At 40.9% G+C, this 14,631-nt stretch overlaps 2 protein-coding genes across 4 annotated transcripts; both read left to right on the top strand.

The window, feature by feature from the left end:
- Positions 1-320: 320 nt before the first annotated feature.
- On the top strand, positions 321-4,795 carry LOC125798648 (uncharacterized). The gene is made up of 5 exons (XM_049474186.1): positions 321-326; positions 369-1,622; positions 1,664-2,293; positions 2,432-2,572; positions 4,153-4,795. Exons 1-5 carry the CDS (start codon positions 321-323, stop codon positions 4,693-4,695), a joined length of 2,574 nt encoding a protein of 857 aa, XP_049330143.1. The 3' UTR covers positions 4,696-4,795.
- napepld (N-acyl phosphatidylethanolamine phospholipase D) lies at positions 402-14,213 on the top strand. 3 transcript variants are annotated; one of them, XM_049474985.1, is made up of 6 exons: positions 402-493; positions 3,913-4,114; positions 6,118-6,430; positions 8,060-8,706; positions 9,451-9,565; positions 11,324-14,213. In XM_049474985.1, exons 3-6 carry the CDS (start codon positions 6,140-6,142, stop codon positions 11,447-11,449), a joined length of 1,179 nt encoding a protein of 392 aa, XP_049330942.1. In that variant the 5' UTR covers positions 402-493; positions 3,913-4,114; positions 6,118-6,139; the 3' UTR covers positions 11,450-14,213. The 3 variants fall into 3 exon arrangements, with proteins under 3 accessions (XP_049330942.1, XP_049330940.1, XP_049330941.1); XM_049474983.1 differs by having other exon boundaries at positions 3,913-4,088; XM_049474984.1 differs by lacking the exon at positions 3,913-4,114 and having other exon boundaries at positions 411-493.
- The last annotated feature ends 418 nt before the right edge of the window (positions 14,214-14,631 follow it).

Here is a 14,631-nt window from a genome sequence, read left to right on the forward strand (position 1 = left end):
AACATTGTTGTTTTAGCGACAACAAAACTATTCTATTCTATTCTATTCTAGTCTATTCTATTCTTCTATGAGTTTCACACTTTAAACTGAATTACTGAAATAAAGAAACTTTTCAATTATATTTTATTTTTTTGAGATGCAGTAGTATGAGGACTTTTATTTTGAAAGCAGCGCTTTTTTTCTAGTTGTGTATTCTGCCAAGCCCCCATTGCTTCACTTTCACAGCGGCTATTTAATCTAATAAAGGTCCTTCAGCGGGACTCCGCTCTGCGCAGGCGCTGTGAGTGTTTAGTTGTGTTTTTGGTTCTTTAACACAGATCATGGCTGTAAATCTGGGAGTTTGTGTGGAGCGGAGCTCTGAGCGGTAGTTTAGTTTTAGTACCGTGGCGCTGCCGCTCCGCCGCCTCTCCGCCCTGACCTCCGCCGCCCGGACTCACACCCTCACCCCGCTACCAGCGCTGCTGCTGCCCGCCAACCACCACCACCACCACAGGTACCACTACCATAGCAACACCACAGGTACTACCACTACAGCTACCACTACAGCAACACCACAGGTACCACTACAGCAACACCACAGGTACCACTACAGCAACACCACAGGTACCACTACTACAGCAACACCACAGGTACCACTACTACAGCAACACCACAGGTACCACTACTACAGCAACACCACAGGTACCACTACAGCAACACCACAGGTATTACTACTACAGCAACACCACAGCTACCACTACTACAGCAACACCACAGCTACCACTACTACAGCAACACCACAGCTACCACTACTACAGCAACACCACAGCTACCACTACTACAGCAACACCACAGGTACCACTACTACAGCAACACCACAGGTACCACTACAGCAACACCACAGGTACCACTACAGCAACACCACAGGTACCACTACTACAGCAACACCACAGGTACCACTACTACAGCAACACCACAGGTACCACTACAGCAACACCACAGCTACCACTACTACAGCAACACCACAGCTACCACTACTACAGCAACACCACAGCTACTACTACTACAGCAACACCACAGCTACCACTACTACAGCAACACCACAGGTACCACTACTACAGCAACACCACAGGTACCACTACTACAGCAACACCACAGGTACCACTACAGCAACACCACAGGTACCACTACTACAGCAACACCACAGGTACCACTACTACAGCAACACCACAGGTACCACTACTACAGCAACACCACAGGTACCACTACTACAGCAACACCACAGGTACCACTACTACAGCAACACCACAGGTACCACTACTACAGCAACACCACAGGTACCACTACTACAGCAACACCACAGGTACCACTACAGCAACACCACAGGTATTACTACTACAGCAACACCACAGCTACCACTACTACAGCAACACCACAGGTACCACTACTACAGCAACACCACAGGTACCACTACTACAGCAACACCACAGGTACCACTACTACAGCAACACCACAGGTACCACTACTACAGCAACACCACAGGTACCACTACAGCAACACCACAGGTATTACTACTACAGCAACACCACAGCTACCACTACTACAGCAACACCACAGCTACCACTACTACAGCAACACCACAGGTACCACTACTACAGCAACACCACAGCTACCACTACCACAGCTACCACTACTACAGCAACACCACAGGTACCACTACTACAGCAACACCACAGGTACCACTACTACAGCAACACCACAGGTACCACTACTACAGCAACACCACAGGTACCACTACTACAGCAACACCACAGGTACCACTACTACAGCAACACCACAGGTACCACTACAGCAACACCACAGGTATTACTACTACAGCAACACCACAGCTACCACTACTACAGCAACACCACAGCTACCACTACTACAGCAACACCACAGCTACCACTACTACAGCAACACCACAGGTACCACTACTACAGCAACACCACAGCTACCACTACCACAGCTACCACTACTACAGCAACATCATAGGTACCACTACTACGGCAACACCACAGCTACCACTACTACAGCAACACCACAGCTACCACTACTACAGCAACACCACAGCTACCACTACTACAGCAACACCACAGCTACCACTACTACAGCAACACCACAGCTACCACTACTACAGCAACACCACAGCTACCACTACTACAGCAACACCACAGCTACCACTACTACAGCAACACCACAGCTACCACTACTACAGCAACACCACAGGTACCACTATAGCAACACCACAGGTACCACTACTACAACACTACATGTACCACTACAGCAACACCACAGGTACTACTACAGCAACACCACAGGTACCACTATAGCAACACCACAGGTACCACTACTACAACACTACATGTACCACTACAGCAACACTACATGTACCACTACAGCAACACCACAGGTACCACTACAGCAACACCACAGATACCACTACAGCAACACCACAGATATTACCACTACATCAACACCACAGGTACCACTACAGCAACACCACAGGTACCACTACAGCAACACCACAGGTACCACTACAGCAACACCACAGGTACCACTACTACAGCAACACCACAGGTACCACTACTACAGCAACACCACAGGTACCACTACTACAGCAACACCACAGGTACCACTACTACAGCAACACCACAGGTACCACTACTACAGCAACACCACAGGTACCACTACTACAGCAACACCACAGGTACCACTACTACAGCAACACCACAGGTACCACTACTACAGCAACACCACAGGTACCACTACTACAGCAACACCACAGGTACCACTACTACAGCAACACCACAGGTACCACTACTACAGCAACACCACAGGTACCACTACTACAGCAACACCACAGGTACCACTACTACAGCAACACCACAGGTACCACTACTACAGCAACACCACAGGTACCACTACTACAGCAACACCACAGGTACCACTACTACAGCAACACCACAGGTACCACTACTACAGCAACACCACAGGTACCACTACTACAGCAACACCACAGGTACCACTACTACAGCAACACCACAGGTACCACTACTACAGCAACACCACAGGTACCACTACTACAGCAACACCACAGGTACCACTACTACAGCAACACCACAGGTACCACTACTACAGCAACACCACAGGTACCACTACTACAGCAACACCACAGGTACCACTACTACAGCAACACCACAGGTACCACTACTACAGCAACACCACAGGTACCACTACTACATCAACACCACAGGTACCACTACTACAGCAACACCACAGGTACCACTACTACAGCAACACCACAGGTACCACTACTACAGCAACACCACAGGTACCACTACTACAGCAACACCACAGGTACCACTACTACAGCAACACCACAGGTACCACTACTACAGCAACACCACAGGTACCACTACTACAGCAACACCACACCACATGTAGCAAAAGCTGTTTGATAAGAAGCTGCCATTACTGTTTGTTATCTCAACTTACACTGACCTTACATTCCCTTCCTGATTTGCATAGCAGATATAGAGGAGAAAGTAACAGGATATGGAAATTCAGTACCAGTCCAAAGTTCAGACACACCTTATCATTCAGTGTTTTTCTTTATTTCTTTATGTAATTTATTTTCTACATTGTAGATTAATATTAAAGACATGAAAAAAACAATAAAGGAACACATATGAAATTAAATATCTAGTAAACAGTATAAAAAGTTTAGGTTATTCCTCCACATGAATCCCCTGATCTAAAGCTGATGAATGAGATGGTTCCCATTGCTTCACTTTCACAGCGGCTATTTAATCTAATAAAGGTCCTTCAGCGGGACTCCGCTCTGCGCAGGCGCTGTGAGTGTTTAGTTGTGTTTTTGGTTCTTTAACACAGATCATGGCTGTAAATCTGGGAGTTTGTGTGGAGCGGAGCTCTGAGCGTTAGTTTAGTTTTAGTACCGTGGCGCTGCCGCTCCGCCGCCTCTCCGCCCTGACCTCCGCCGCCCGGACTCACACCCTCACCCCGCTACCAGCGCTGCTGCTGCCCGCCAACCACCACCACCACCACAGGTACCACTACCATAGCAACACCACAGGTACTACCACTACAGCTACCACTACAGCAACACCACAGGTACCACTACAGCAACACCACAGGTACCACTACAGCAACACCACAGGTACCACTACAGCAACACCACAGGTATTACTACTACAGCAACACCACAGGTATTACTACTACAGCAACACCACAGCTACCACTACTACAGCAACACCACAGCTACCACTACTACAGCAACACCACAGGTACCACTACTACAGCAACACCACAGGTACCACTACTACAGCAACACCACAGGTACCACTACTACAGCAACACCACAGGTACCACTACTACAGCAACACCACAGGTACCACTACTACAGCAACACCACAGCTACCACTACTACAGCAACACCACAGCTACCACTACTACAGCAACACCACAGGTACCACTACTACAGCAACACCACAGGTATTACTACTACAGCAACACCACAGGTACCACTACTACAGCAACACCACAGGTACCACTACTACAGCAACACCACAGGTACCACTACTACAGCAACACCACAGGTACCACTACTACAGCAACACCACAGGCACCACTACAGCAACACCACACCACCTGTAGCAAAAGCTGTTTGATAAGAAGCTGCCATTACTGTTCGTTATCTCAACTTACACTGACCTTACATTCCCTTCCTGCTTTGCATAGCAGATATAGAGGAGAAAGTAACAGGATATGGAAATTCAGTACCAGTCCAAAGTTCAGACACACCTTATCATTCAGTGTTTTTCTTTATTTCTTTATGTAATTTATTTTCTACATTGTAGATTAATATTAAATACATGAAAAAACAATAAAGGAACACATATGAAATTAAATATCTAGTAAACAGTATAAAAAGTTTAGGTTATTCCTCCACATGAATCCCCTGATCTAAAGCTGATGAATGAGATGGTGATTTGAGGTGATTTAATTGGGATGAGCTGGAGCTTCACAGCATGAAGGAAAAGCAGCAGCTATTGTTCAGCACCTCCAGAAACTCTTTCCTTCAAAATGCTGAGAAAACTATTCCAGGTGACTCTCCCTCATGAATATACTGAGATTAAAATACCAACAGTACAGTACCAACATAAATAGAAAGGAAATACATTGAAAGAGAAGAGCTGTGTCCAAACTTTTGACTGTTACTGTATCTACTTGGTTAAAGGGTATATTTCTGGGTTTATTAAGCTCAGCATTAAGTGAGTATTTTAACGTAAAGCTTAGAACGGGCCCAAAAAATCCAGCCCGAACAGACCTGATCCACAAACTGTCATATTGAGCCCGAGCCCGATTTAAACCCCACATTTTTTTAGTAAGTAGAGAGTTAAAACTGAGCTTTTAAAAACATTTTTGGGATGTTTGAATGAGTGGAATCTGTTCAGAATGATGTTAATTAACATTTACAACACTGAAGAAGCACAGACCTGTTTAATATAATGTTTATTAAGAACAGATTTCCGAAAGATTAAAACCCCAACAATGCGAACATTTACCTACAGGCCTAAACATCGGCAAATTAGGCTACAAGAATGATGTCTGAATGACTTTCCTCTAATCTAATATAATTTAACATGCTTTAGGAATAGAAAACACTTTTAAACAAACTTACTTTTTTATATTGAGTTTATAGTTTAAGAGCAAAAACACAAAATTACCCAAACATGCATCATTAAACCCAAATAGACCAAGAGCAATAACATAATTTACAATGACGTTCCTCTACTCTAATATAATTAACAATGTTTAAGGATATTAAATACTTTCTGAAATTATTTAAATTATTTTTTTTATTCTAAGCATATACCCTAAATGTGAAAACACACACACTGTGCAGGCCAGAGTTGCGTGACTATTACATTCTAACTTGTGCATCTTTAAAAAAAAAAACAGTTTAATTTGTTACTTTGCTAGTTTGTGATGTGAAAAATTGCGTTAAAAACAGACGCCTTTTCTTTACTTACTTTTCTTTCTTTACACACCTGTTCTGCTTTTGTTCTCCTGCAGGTCAGGGAAAGGCTGTAAGGAAATGGCGGAGGGAGGGATCGTAGAGGGTACGGAGAGGCTGATGGCGGAAGGTGAGAGCTCCTGCAGTCCAGGTGATTCCTCCACCTGTGTGGAGAGGAAGCGCGAGAGCAGCTCCTCACGTAAAAGCTTCCATTTAAACTACAGACACGAGGAAGAGGTGACCCACTCGAGCCGGGACTCCAGCGGGAGGTTTATTAACCCCTGGCCCACGTGGCAGTTCCCGTCCTACACCACCGTCCTGCGGCTCTTCCTCACCGAGAAGAACCACAGCAACGTTCCCAGCTCCAAACAGGTGAACATCCCAAACTCTAACAGGCAGGAGCTCTAGGCTCTAAGGTATCTGGTCAGGTGCGTTCTGGTGCTTCAGTAATAGTTGTTCCAGTGGCACACCTCGCACCAATGTTCATGTTTTTAGCCCTTTCTGGACGGGATTAGTGTCTCAGGGGGACGTCTTTGTAAAATATTTCACACTTCTACTCTTCAGTGATAAAACTCTTGCATCTGGACTGCAATTGAAAGAAACAGGAGGACCAGTGAGTTTTTTGGCTTTAGTTTTTCTCGATCACATGACATCACATAACGCTGTTCAGTAGCTCCTCCATTTCCACTCGCTGTTGTGTTTTTTTTAACATGCATTTCTGCGGAAACTGTGGTGCGCCCAAAGTGTAATTACGGTTCGCAGCAGTGGACAAATATCTATTGTATTAAAGGCGAGGAGACGAAACTCAGAGATGTGCGTCCGGACGGGACTAAAATTACCGGAGGAGCACGGAGTTCAGAGAAAAACAGTAGATAATTCAGCCTGTAATTTTCTCAGAGGATGTCTGAGAAAAACACCTACATGATCGTTCTGGACGGGAATAAAATCACAGAGGATAAAAAAAACATAAAAGAGAAAATTACCCAGAACCTCCTGAGAAACTAATCCCATCCGGATAGCTCTTTTGTGCTCATACTGCTGTGTGATGCTTCAGCACTTCGCCAAAGGGAGACAGATTTCGACACAACACCAGTTCTTTATTCCTCTGGTTTGTTTAAAGACTGACTCAGATTCCTGTCATCAGTCTGAATAAAGTCTGAACCATCTAGAAAAGGGTTTTACACTGCAGACAAAGAATTGAACCATAGTTCAGTAGATCCAAGCCAAAAACTCCTCTGTGGTTCACGCCCCCCTTTTACACCTGATACTTTGGTTTGAACCAAACAAGGAAGTTGTGGAAACACCATAAATAACAATGAGAACACCAGGTTTACGGGTTGCATCTATTTGGTAAATTTATTTAGCTCTCTGTTAAATAAAAAAATCTAAGCAAAGTGAAAGTGAACATGCTATATTGTTTCTTCCACTCTCTTTTTCTGCCAATAATATGTAATTACTTATCATTTCAAGATTTTGATTGATAATGCAGAAATTAGATTATTTTCCTTTCAGTTAACAGCGGTGCTGAACTCGTCAGGAGTTAATTACTTGGATTTCTTGCCTCTTAATGTGTTTGAGAAGAAGAGGTAGAGTTACAGGTATACAGTGAATAGTGAATATTTGAGTAATGTTCTAATCCAGATTATGAGAAGAAACAACTACTCAACTAAATAAAGAAAAAAAACTTAAAGGACTTGAAATAAAGGTCAGTCAATACAAAAAAAAATCCTAAGTTTAATCACCACAAAGACCATCAAAAAAGTAATGATGGTACTGGCACTCATCAGAACCACCCAAAGAAAGGAAGAGCAAGAGTTTCCTCCGTTGTACAGTATTAAGTATTAGCCTATTGGTTTCTTTCTTTATAGTCTGGATCACTTCACTAATGATAAAAGCATTGAAATAGAAGGTGTGAGCTTTTTCCATCTCTGAAATAATAAGAATTGTTTAAGACACATTGCTGATTTAATAATTCCACATTTTACATTTTTCTTTTTTAAGGCTCTGGATAAGGAGCTGCCGGTTCTGGAGCCGTACTTCGTACAGAACCCGGAGCAGTGTGGGCGCGTGAGCTCGTCTCTGAGGGTGACGTGGCTGGGTCACGCCACCGTTCTGCTGGAGATGGACGGACTCGTGGTGCTTACCGACCCGATCTTCAGCCAGAGAGCCTCCCCCGTGCCCTTCCTCGGCCCCAAGCGGTACCGGGGCCCGGCGTGCACCGTGGCGCAGCTCCCCCGCGTGGACGCCGTGCTCATCAGTCACACGCACTACGATCACCTGGACGTGGACTCAGTGACGGCGCTGAACTCGCGGTTCGGTGCAGAACTCCGCTGGTTCGTTCCTCTCGGGCTGCTGGACTGGATGAGGAAGAACGGTTGTGAGAACGTGATCGAGCTGGACTGGTGGGAGGAGAACTGCGTCCCCGGACACGACGACATCACCTTCGTGTGCACGCCGGCGCAGCACTGGTGCAAGCGCACGCCTACAGACGACAACCGGGCGCTGTGGGGCAGCTGGAGCGTGCTGGGACCCAGCCATCGATTCTTCTTCGCAGGAGATACGGGGTATTGTCCTGTGTTCCAGGAGATCGGGAAACGCTTCGGCCCCTTTGACCTGGCAGCCATCCCTATTGGAGCGTACCTGCCCAGGTGAGGTTTAAAGAAGAAGAATAAAAAAAGTTATGAATATGATGACGATGAATAAAAAAACTTTCTGGCACGTGGTAATCGATAATTAAAACTTCAAACAACAAATAATTGTATTTTTTTCCAATTTAGCTTTTTGTGCTATGCTATATCTCATATATAGGAGGTGCAGCGGTAAGCTGCGAGTAAGCAAACATACTAACGGCAGCGGAAAGTCAGCTAACGTTACCTGGGAAAAACTACAGAAATTATGACTACATTTTTGGGTGTTAAATTATATTTATATACCCAGGTCTTAAAATGATCTTAAAAAGCATTAAATTTGACTTTTTTTTTAACTGTGCAAGAACCCTGCAGAAGATGCAGAGCTTTCAGACCTCAAATAATGCAAATAAAACAAGTTAATATTCATAAAGAGTTTCATTTAAGAGTTCAGAAATAATCAATATTTGGTGGAATAATCCTGGTTTTGATTTTTAATCACAGTTTTTTTTTTCATGCATCTTGGCATCATGTTCTCCTCCACCAGTCTTACACACTGCTTTTGGATAACTTTATGCTGCTTTACTCCTGGTGTAAAAATTCAAGCAGTTCAGTTTGGTGGTTTGATGGTTTGTGATCATCCATCTTCCTCTTGATTATATTCCAGAGGTTTTCAATTTGGTAAAATTAAAGAACTATTCTGCAGCAGTGATGTTGTCCCTGCTGGTTGATTGACGGATGATTTTCTTCTCTCCTCCTCTTCAGAGGTATTATGAAGTCTCAGCATGTGGACCCAGAGGAGGCGGTTCAGATCCACATTGATGTTCAGGCTAAAAACTCAGTGGCGATTCACTGGGGGACGTTTGCTCTGGCGTATGAGGTACATCTCTCTCTCTCTCTGTTTTTATTGAGATCACATCGTCTCTCTCTCTGCATTTGTTGACAGTTCTCTTTGTCCCCTGAACATAAAAGCACACAAAGGTGGCATTGTGGGAGTGTTATAATAGTGGTGTTAGAGCTTTTGTTGCTGTGATATGTTGACTCTCTGTGGGTTTTATATCAGTCATGTTTCTGTCAGAGAGTGCGAGCACTGAGGGCTGTTTGAGAGTAATAACACCACATAGAACACTTGTTTTGGGGCATTTGTGGGGTTTTTAGATCTTATTTCAGTCTAAACTAATAGTAATAGTAAGTTACAGTAATGTGAACACTAGGGGTGGGCGATACTCTTGGCAATATGACAAAACACTGTATTGGGAAAAGAAAAATCCTCTTTTTCATATTAACTGAGATATTAAAAGAAAATAAGAATTTTTTAACAGAAGTCAATGATCCAGAATGTCATGGTACTCATAATAATGCACTCCAAATAATACTGGGCAGATATAATCTATAGTCTCTAGTAGATATATAATGGGAAATGAGAACAGTGTGAATTTTTCTTTTGCTAAAAAAAAAAGAAAGAAAAAAAAAGTACCCTGATGTGATGATTAGGGGTGGTTGATATGGCATGTTACAGTATTTCAGGGTATAATATCGATATTCACCATATTATATTATTGCGTACAATAAGATATGGCACAGCCCTATTGGACACAATTTGACATCATTTAAAACCATTGTTTTAATTTAGTCCTTAAGGTCTAACCATCAAAGATTTCCTATATTAACCTGAGTAAATATAAAAAGCAGTTTTGAATGATAATTGTTGGTGGCAAAAACAACAACAGCAATCAAGCTTTTCTGATAACTGGCAATGAGGAGGAATTTTGGCCCACTCTTCTTTGCAGAATTATTTTAATTCAGAGGATTTGTGTTTTTTTTCCCTGGAACTCTCCAATGTACACCAGTTTTGCCCATTCTATTTTTTTATTATTGAATCAAGAACACTGAGCTTATCTGAGAAAAGTAGGAGCAGTTCTTTATTTGCTGTTCTGGGTTATTTTTTCTGACCTCCTGGATGAGTTGTCCATGCCCTTTTTGAGTAATTTCGGTAGGCTGATCACTACTGGGAAGGTTCACCAGTGTTCTTTTGTGACCTCCAGGGTGAGTAGTACATGCCCTTTTGAGTAAATTTGGTAGGCCGGGCACTCCTTTAAAAGTTCACCAGTGTTGTTTTTTTCTGACCTCCTGGATGAGTTATCCATGCCCTTTTGGAGTAATTTCGGTAGGACGGTCACTCCTTTAAAGGTTCACCAGTGTTTTTTTTTGTGACCTCCTGGATGAGTTATCCATGCCCTTTTGGAGTAATTTCGGTAGGACGGTCACTCCTTTAAAGGTTCACCAGTGTTTTTTTTGTGACCTCCTGGATGAGTTCTTCATACCCTTTTGAGTAATTTTGGTTGGCCGGTTACTCCTAGGAAAGTTCACCAGTGTTCTTTTGGGATCTCCTGGATGAGTTGTCCATGCACTTTTGGAGTCATTTTGGTAGGCCTGTCACTCCTGGGAAGGTTCACCAGTGTTTTAGAAATGACAATGACTTTGTTTTCTCATCTGTTCTTGAATTTCTTCAGATTTTGTGGTATAACGTGTTGCTTTTTGAGATTAAATCAGATTGTGTGTAGGTAATGGCTGGTCACTACTTAATGTTGGTTATAAACAGTGTTTAACTTGTGTTTCTCTCTGATTCCTCTGTTAGTATTATCTAGAACCTCCAGTAAGGGTGCGGGAAGCCATGGTGGCTCATGGACTGAACCCAGATCAGTTCTTCACCCTCAACCACGGAGAGTCTCGACTGCTCACCCAGGATGAAGTCTTCCACTGATAAAACAAATACGCTTGTTTCCAAAGAAATACAGTCACTGTGTTCTGGATCTGTAAAATAGGTGTGAAATGGATTTAAACCACTTTTATCTTTGCTAAAAAGAGAGAGCACTTGCTTTTCTGCTGGTGTTTTTCACTGGATCTGTGATTCTCTGGTAGATTCCAGTGGTAGTCCAAATTCAACGTTCCTTTCAATCAACAAATGTGCTGTTTTTTTAAGCTTTTAAATGATAAATATTTAAACACGTGTCTGGATTGATGGTGTCAGTAGTACTAAAAATATATCTCGCAGGTTCTGTGTTCAGCTGACACTGATAAGTGATTATAGGGGCAGTAAGGTAATGATTGTTATTACAGAACAGCTAGAATCTGTTAAAGTGCCTCTAAAAAAAGCCTGTTGGCTAAATCTGAACTGAGCTCCAATGTTTTTTTTTTTTTTTTTTTTACCTTAGAATGTAATGCTGTGCACCTAAAAAAATAAAAAATCAAGGTTTAATGGGAATAAATCAGTCAAATAATATCACAAAAAAAATAAAAATGTTACAGTCCTGACAAAGCACTTAAAATGGGCGCAAATTGGTCAAATAAGAATTTAGTACAGTGGTCCTAAAGCACTTAAATTGTATGTAATTGAATTGGAAAGTAGTGTAGTGGGTATAAATTAGTCAAATATGAATGTAGTACAGTGGTCCCAGGTCACAAAAAAATTATTACAGTGCTCCTAAATCACTTTTAATGGGCCTAAATTGGTCAAATAAGAATTTACTACAAATTAAATCAATTAATTAAAATTTAAATGTAGTAAAGTGGGCATAAATCAGTCAAATATGAATGTAGTATGGTGTTCATAGACTTGTGGTACACAAAATTTAGAATATAAAGCACTTAAAAATGCAATATATTAAACTAGGCATAAATACATGACTAAAATGTATGTAAACTATACATACATCTAAACTATACATGCATAAAGCACTGAAATTAGAATTCTAGTACAGTGGGCCTAAAGCATTAATATGGAAATCTAGTATAGTGGCTACAAATAGCAAATACAGAGTAATACAGTATATAATACTGTGGGCCTCACTGAATAAAGTGGGAGTTTAGTAAAGTGAATTTAAAACATATAAAATAAAGCTGCACCTTGTACAATTTACATAAATGGCAAATAATTAAAAAATTAAGACTTAAGGAATAAAATGGAAGTATAGCATAATAGCCATGAATCATTCAAATAAAACTGTAGTACAGAGGGTATATTGGCAAATATATAATATATAATACAGTGGGACTTAAGGACAAAAATGGCTAAAATGGGAATATAGTACAATAGGCCTAATGGTTAAATTGAATGTAATTCACAGCATCCCTAAAGAACTAAAAAGGGAATGTAATAGAGTGGGCCTTAAGGACTTAATTTGGATTTAAATAAAATGATAATATATTACAGGAGGCCTAAAGGACTAAAATGGGAATATAATACAAAGGACTCTAAAGGACTAAAGTAGGTCTAAATTATGTAACTTGAATTTTAGGACAGCATCCCTAAAGTATAACAATGGGAATGTAGTACAGTGGGCCTAATAGCAAAAAAAAAGAAATAAAAATAAAATAAAATAGTGAGACTAAAGGACTTAACTTGGATTGAATGACCGTGCTCAAAGCACCCACATTTTCAGAATGAAAATAAGTTATTTTACTGCAGAAAAAAAGAGCTTTGTATCACCTACACCTGTAGCCTTTATACGGAACAAGGCATTTTAAAAGGTTAAAGAGGCTAAAATTGTAAAAAATGTTGGGAATTTAGTGCAGTGGGCCTAATAGCAAAAAAAGAAAATAAAAGAAAACTGTGGGTCTAAATGACTAAAATCTGTAGTCAGTCCAGCAGGGGTAAAGCACTGTAATGGGAATAATCAGGGTAAGAATGTAGATCTGTATCTGAATCATTACAGCAGTACAGGGATATACTGTATAATATCATTTTGTGAAAGAACTCGGGTTTACATTTTCTACATTAGAACCAAAACACCAAAAAAACAAAAAAAACAAACAAATGCCAAAATAGGTGAACAGATGGAGCCAGTTTACAGACACAGATATTCAAATAAAAAGAATTTTCCATAATTGTTCCAAAGAGCAGCACTAAAGTCACTGAGGGGTCTGATGGTGTGATCTTTGCACTGATTGTTTTAGCTATCTAGGCCTGTCACAATAACAATATTTGTCGAACAGTATGTTATCCCAGAAATTATTGTGTTAAATAATATTATTGCCATTTTTACACAGTTAAATGCCACTAATATAATGATAACCTAGTATCACAACAAACAAATAATACCCTTTTAAAGACAATGATTTTTTAAATTTGATAAAAACAATAACACGATTACTAAAATGTACAATATATTGTACGATAAGTCGATAATATAATTATTGTGACAGGCCTATTGCTATCAGATTTATTTACAGTTAAGCTCTGCAGTATATCTGGGTGCTGGGTTTTTAGTAACCTGCCTTTGTTCAGTTCATTTTGCAGTAGCTGGAATTATTTATTTTAAACCTATTTAATCAACTATTTAATGAATGTAACTAATGCTGAATGATTTAGTTTTACATTTTTGTTGAAAAATATATATAAATAACACCAAATCTTCCACAGTAAACTGTATTGTCTCTGCAGCTTGCTTTATTATTGTTAAAAGCATGAATGTAAATTGCCAAAATAAAACATAACCATCATACCTCTCCATGGTATACTGACGAGATTCATTTTCTGTTCATTTATTCACAGTTTATCATAAGTTCTCTAATAATTATCAAATAAATATTGTGTCTGGCTGTAGCTACTGTACTCAGTTTGTGTCTAACTTATTTATTTATACTTTACAATGCAAAGAAAAGGTGAGAGTTCTAGATATGTTACAGAAAATAATATTTTTCCCATAAAATGTTTAATTTGCTAGTTCAAAACATGCCACAGCGGGAAACTCAGAGAATGTGGATTGGAAACCGGGTAGATTCAGCTTCAGCTTGTCATAGAAAGCGTGTCCCTCTTCTGTAGAAGTAGAGTCAGGAGTCAGGAGGGAGAGATAACAGAGTAAAATGGGAAAAGATAGGGCAGAAATCTTCTTATGATACATAAGAGACGTCCATCGAATTTTTAGGATGTTAGATTGTAAAGGG

The sequence above is a fragment of the Astyanax mexicanus genome, chromosome 2, assembly GCF_023375975.1.
Source record: "Astyanax mexicanus isolate ESR-SI-001 chromosome 2, AstMex3_surface, whole genome shotgun sequence".
NCBI classification, from domain to species: Eukaryota; Metazoa; Chordata; class Actinopteri; order Characiformes; family Acestrorhamphidae; genus Astyanax; species Astyanax mexicanus.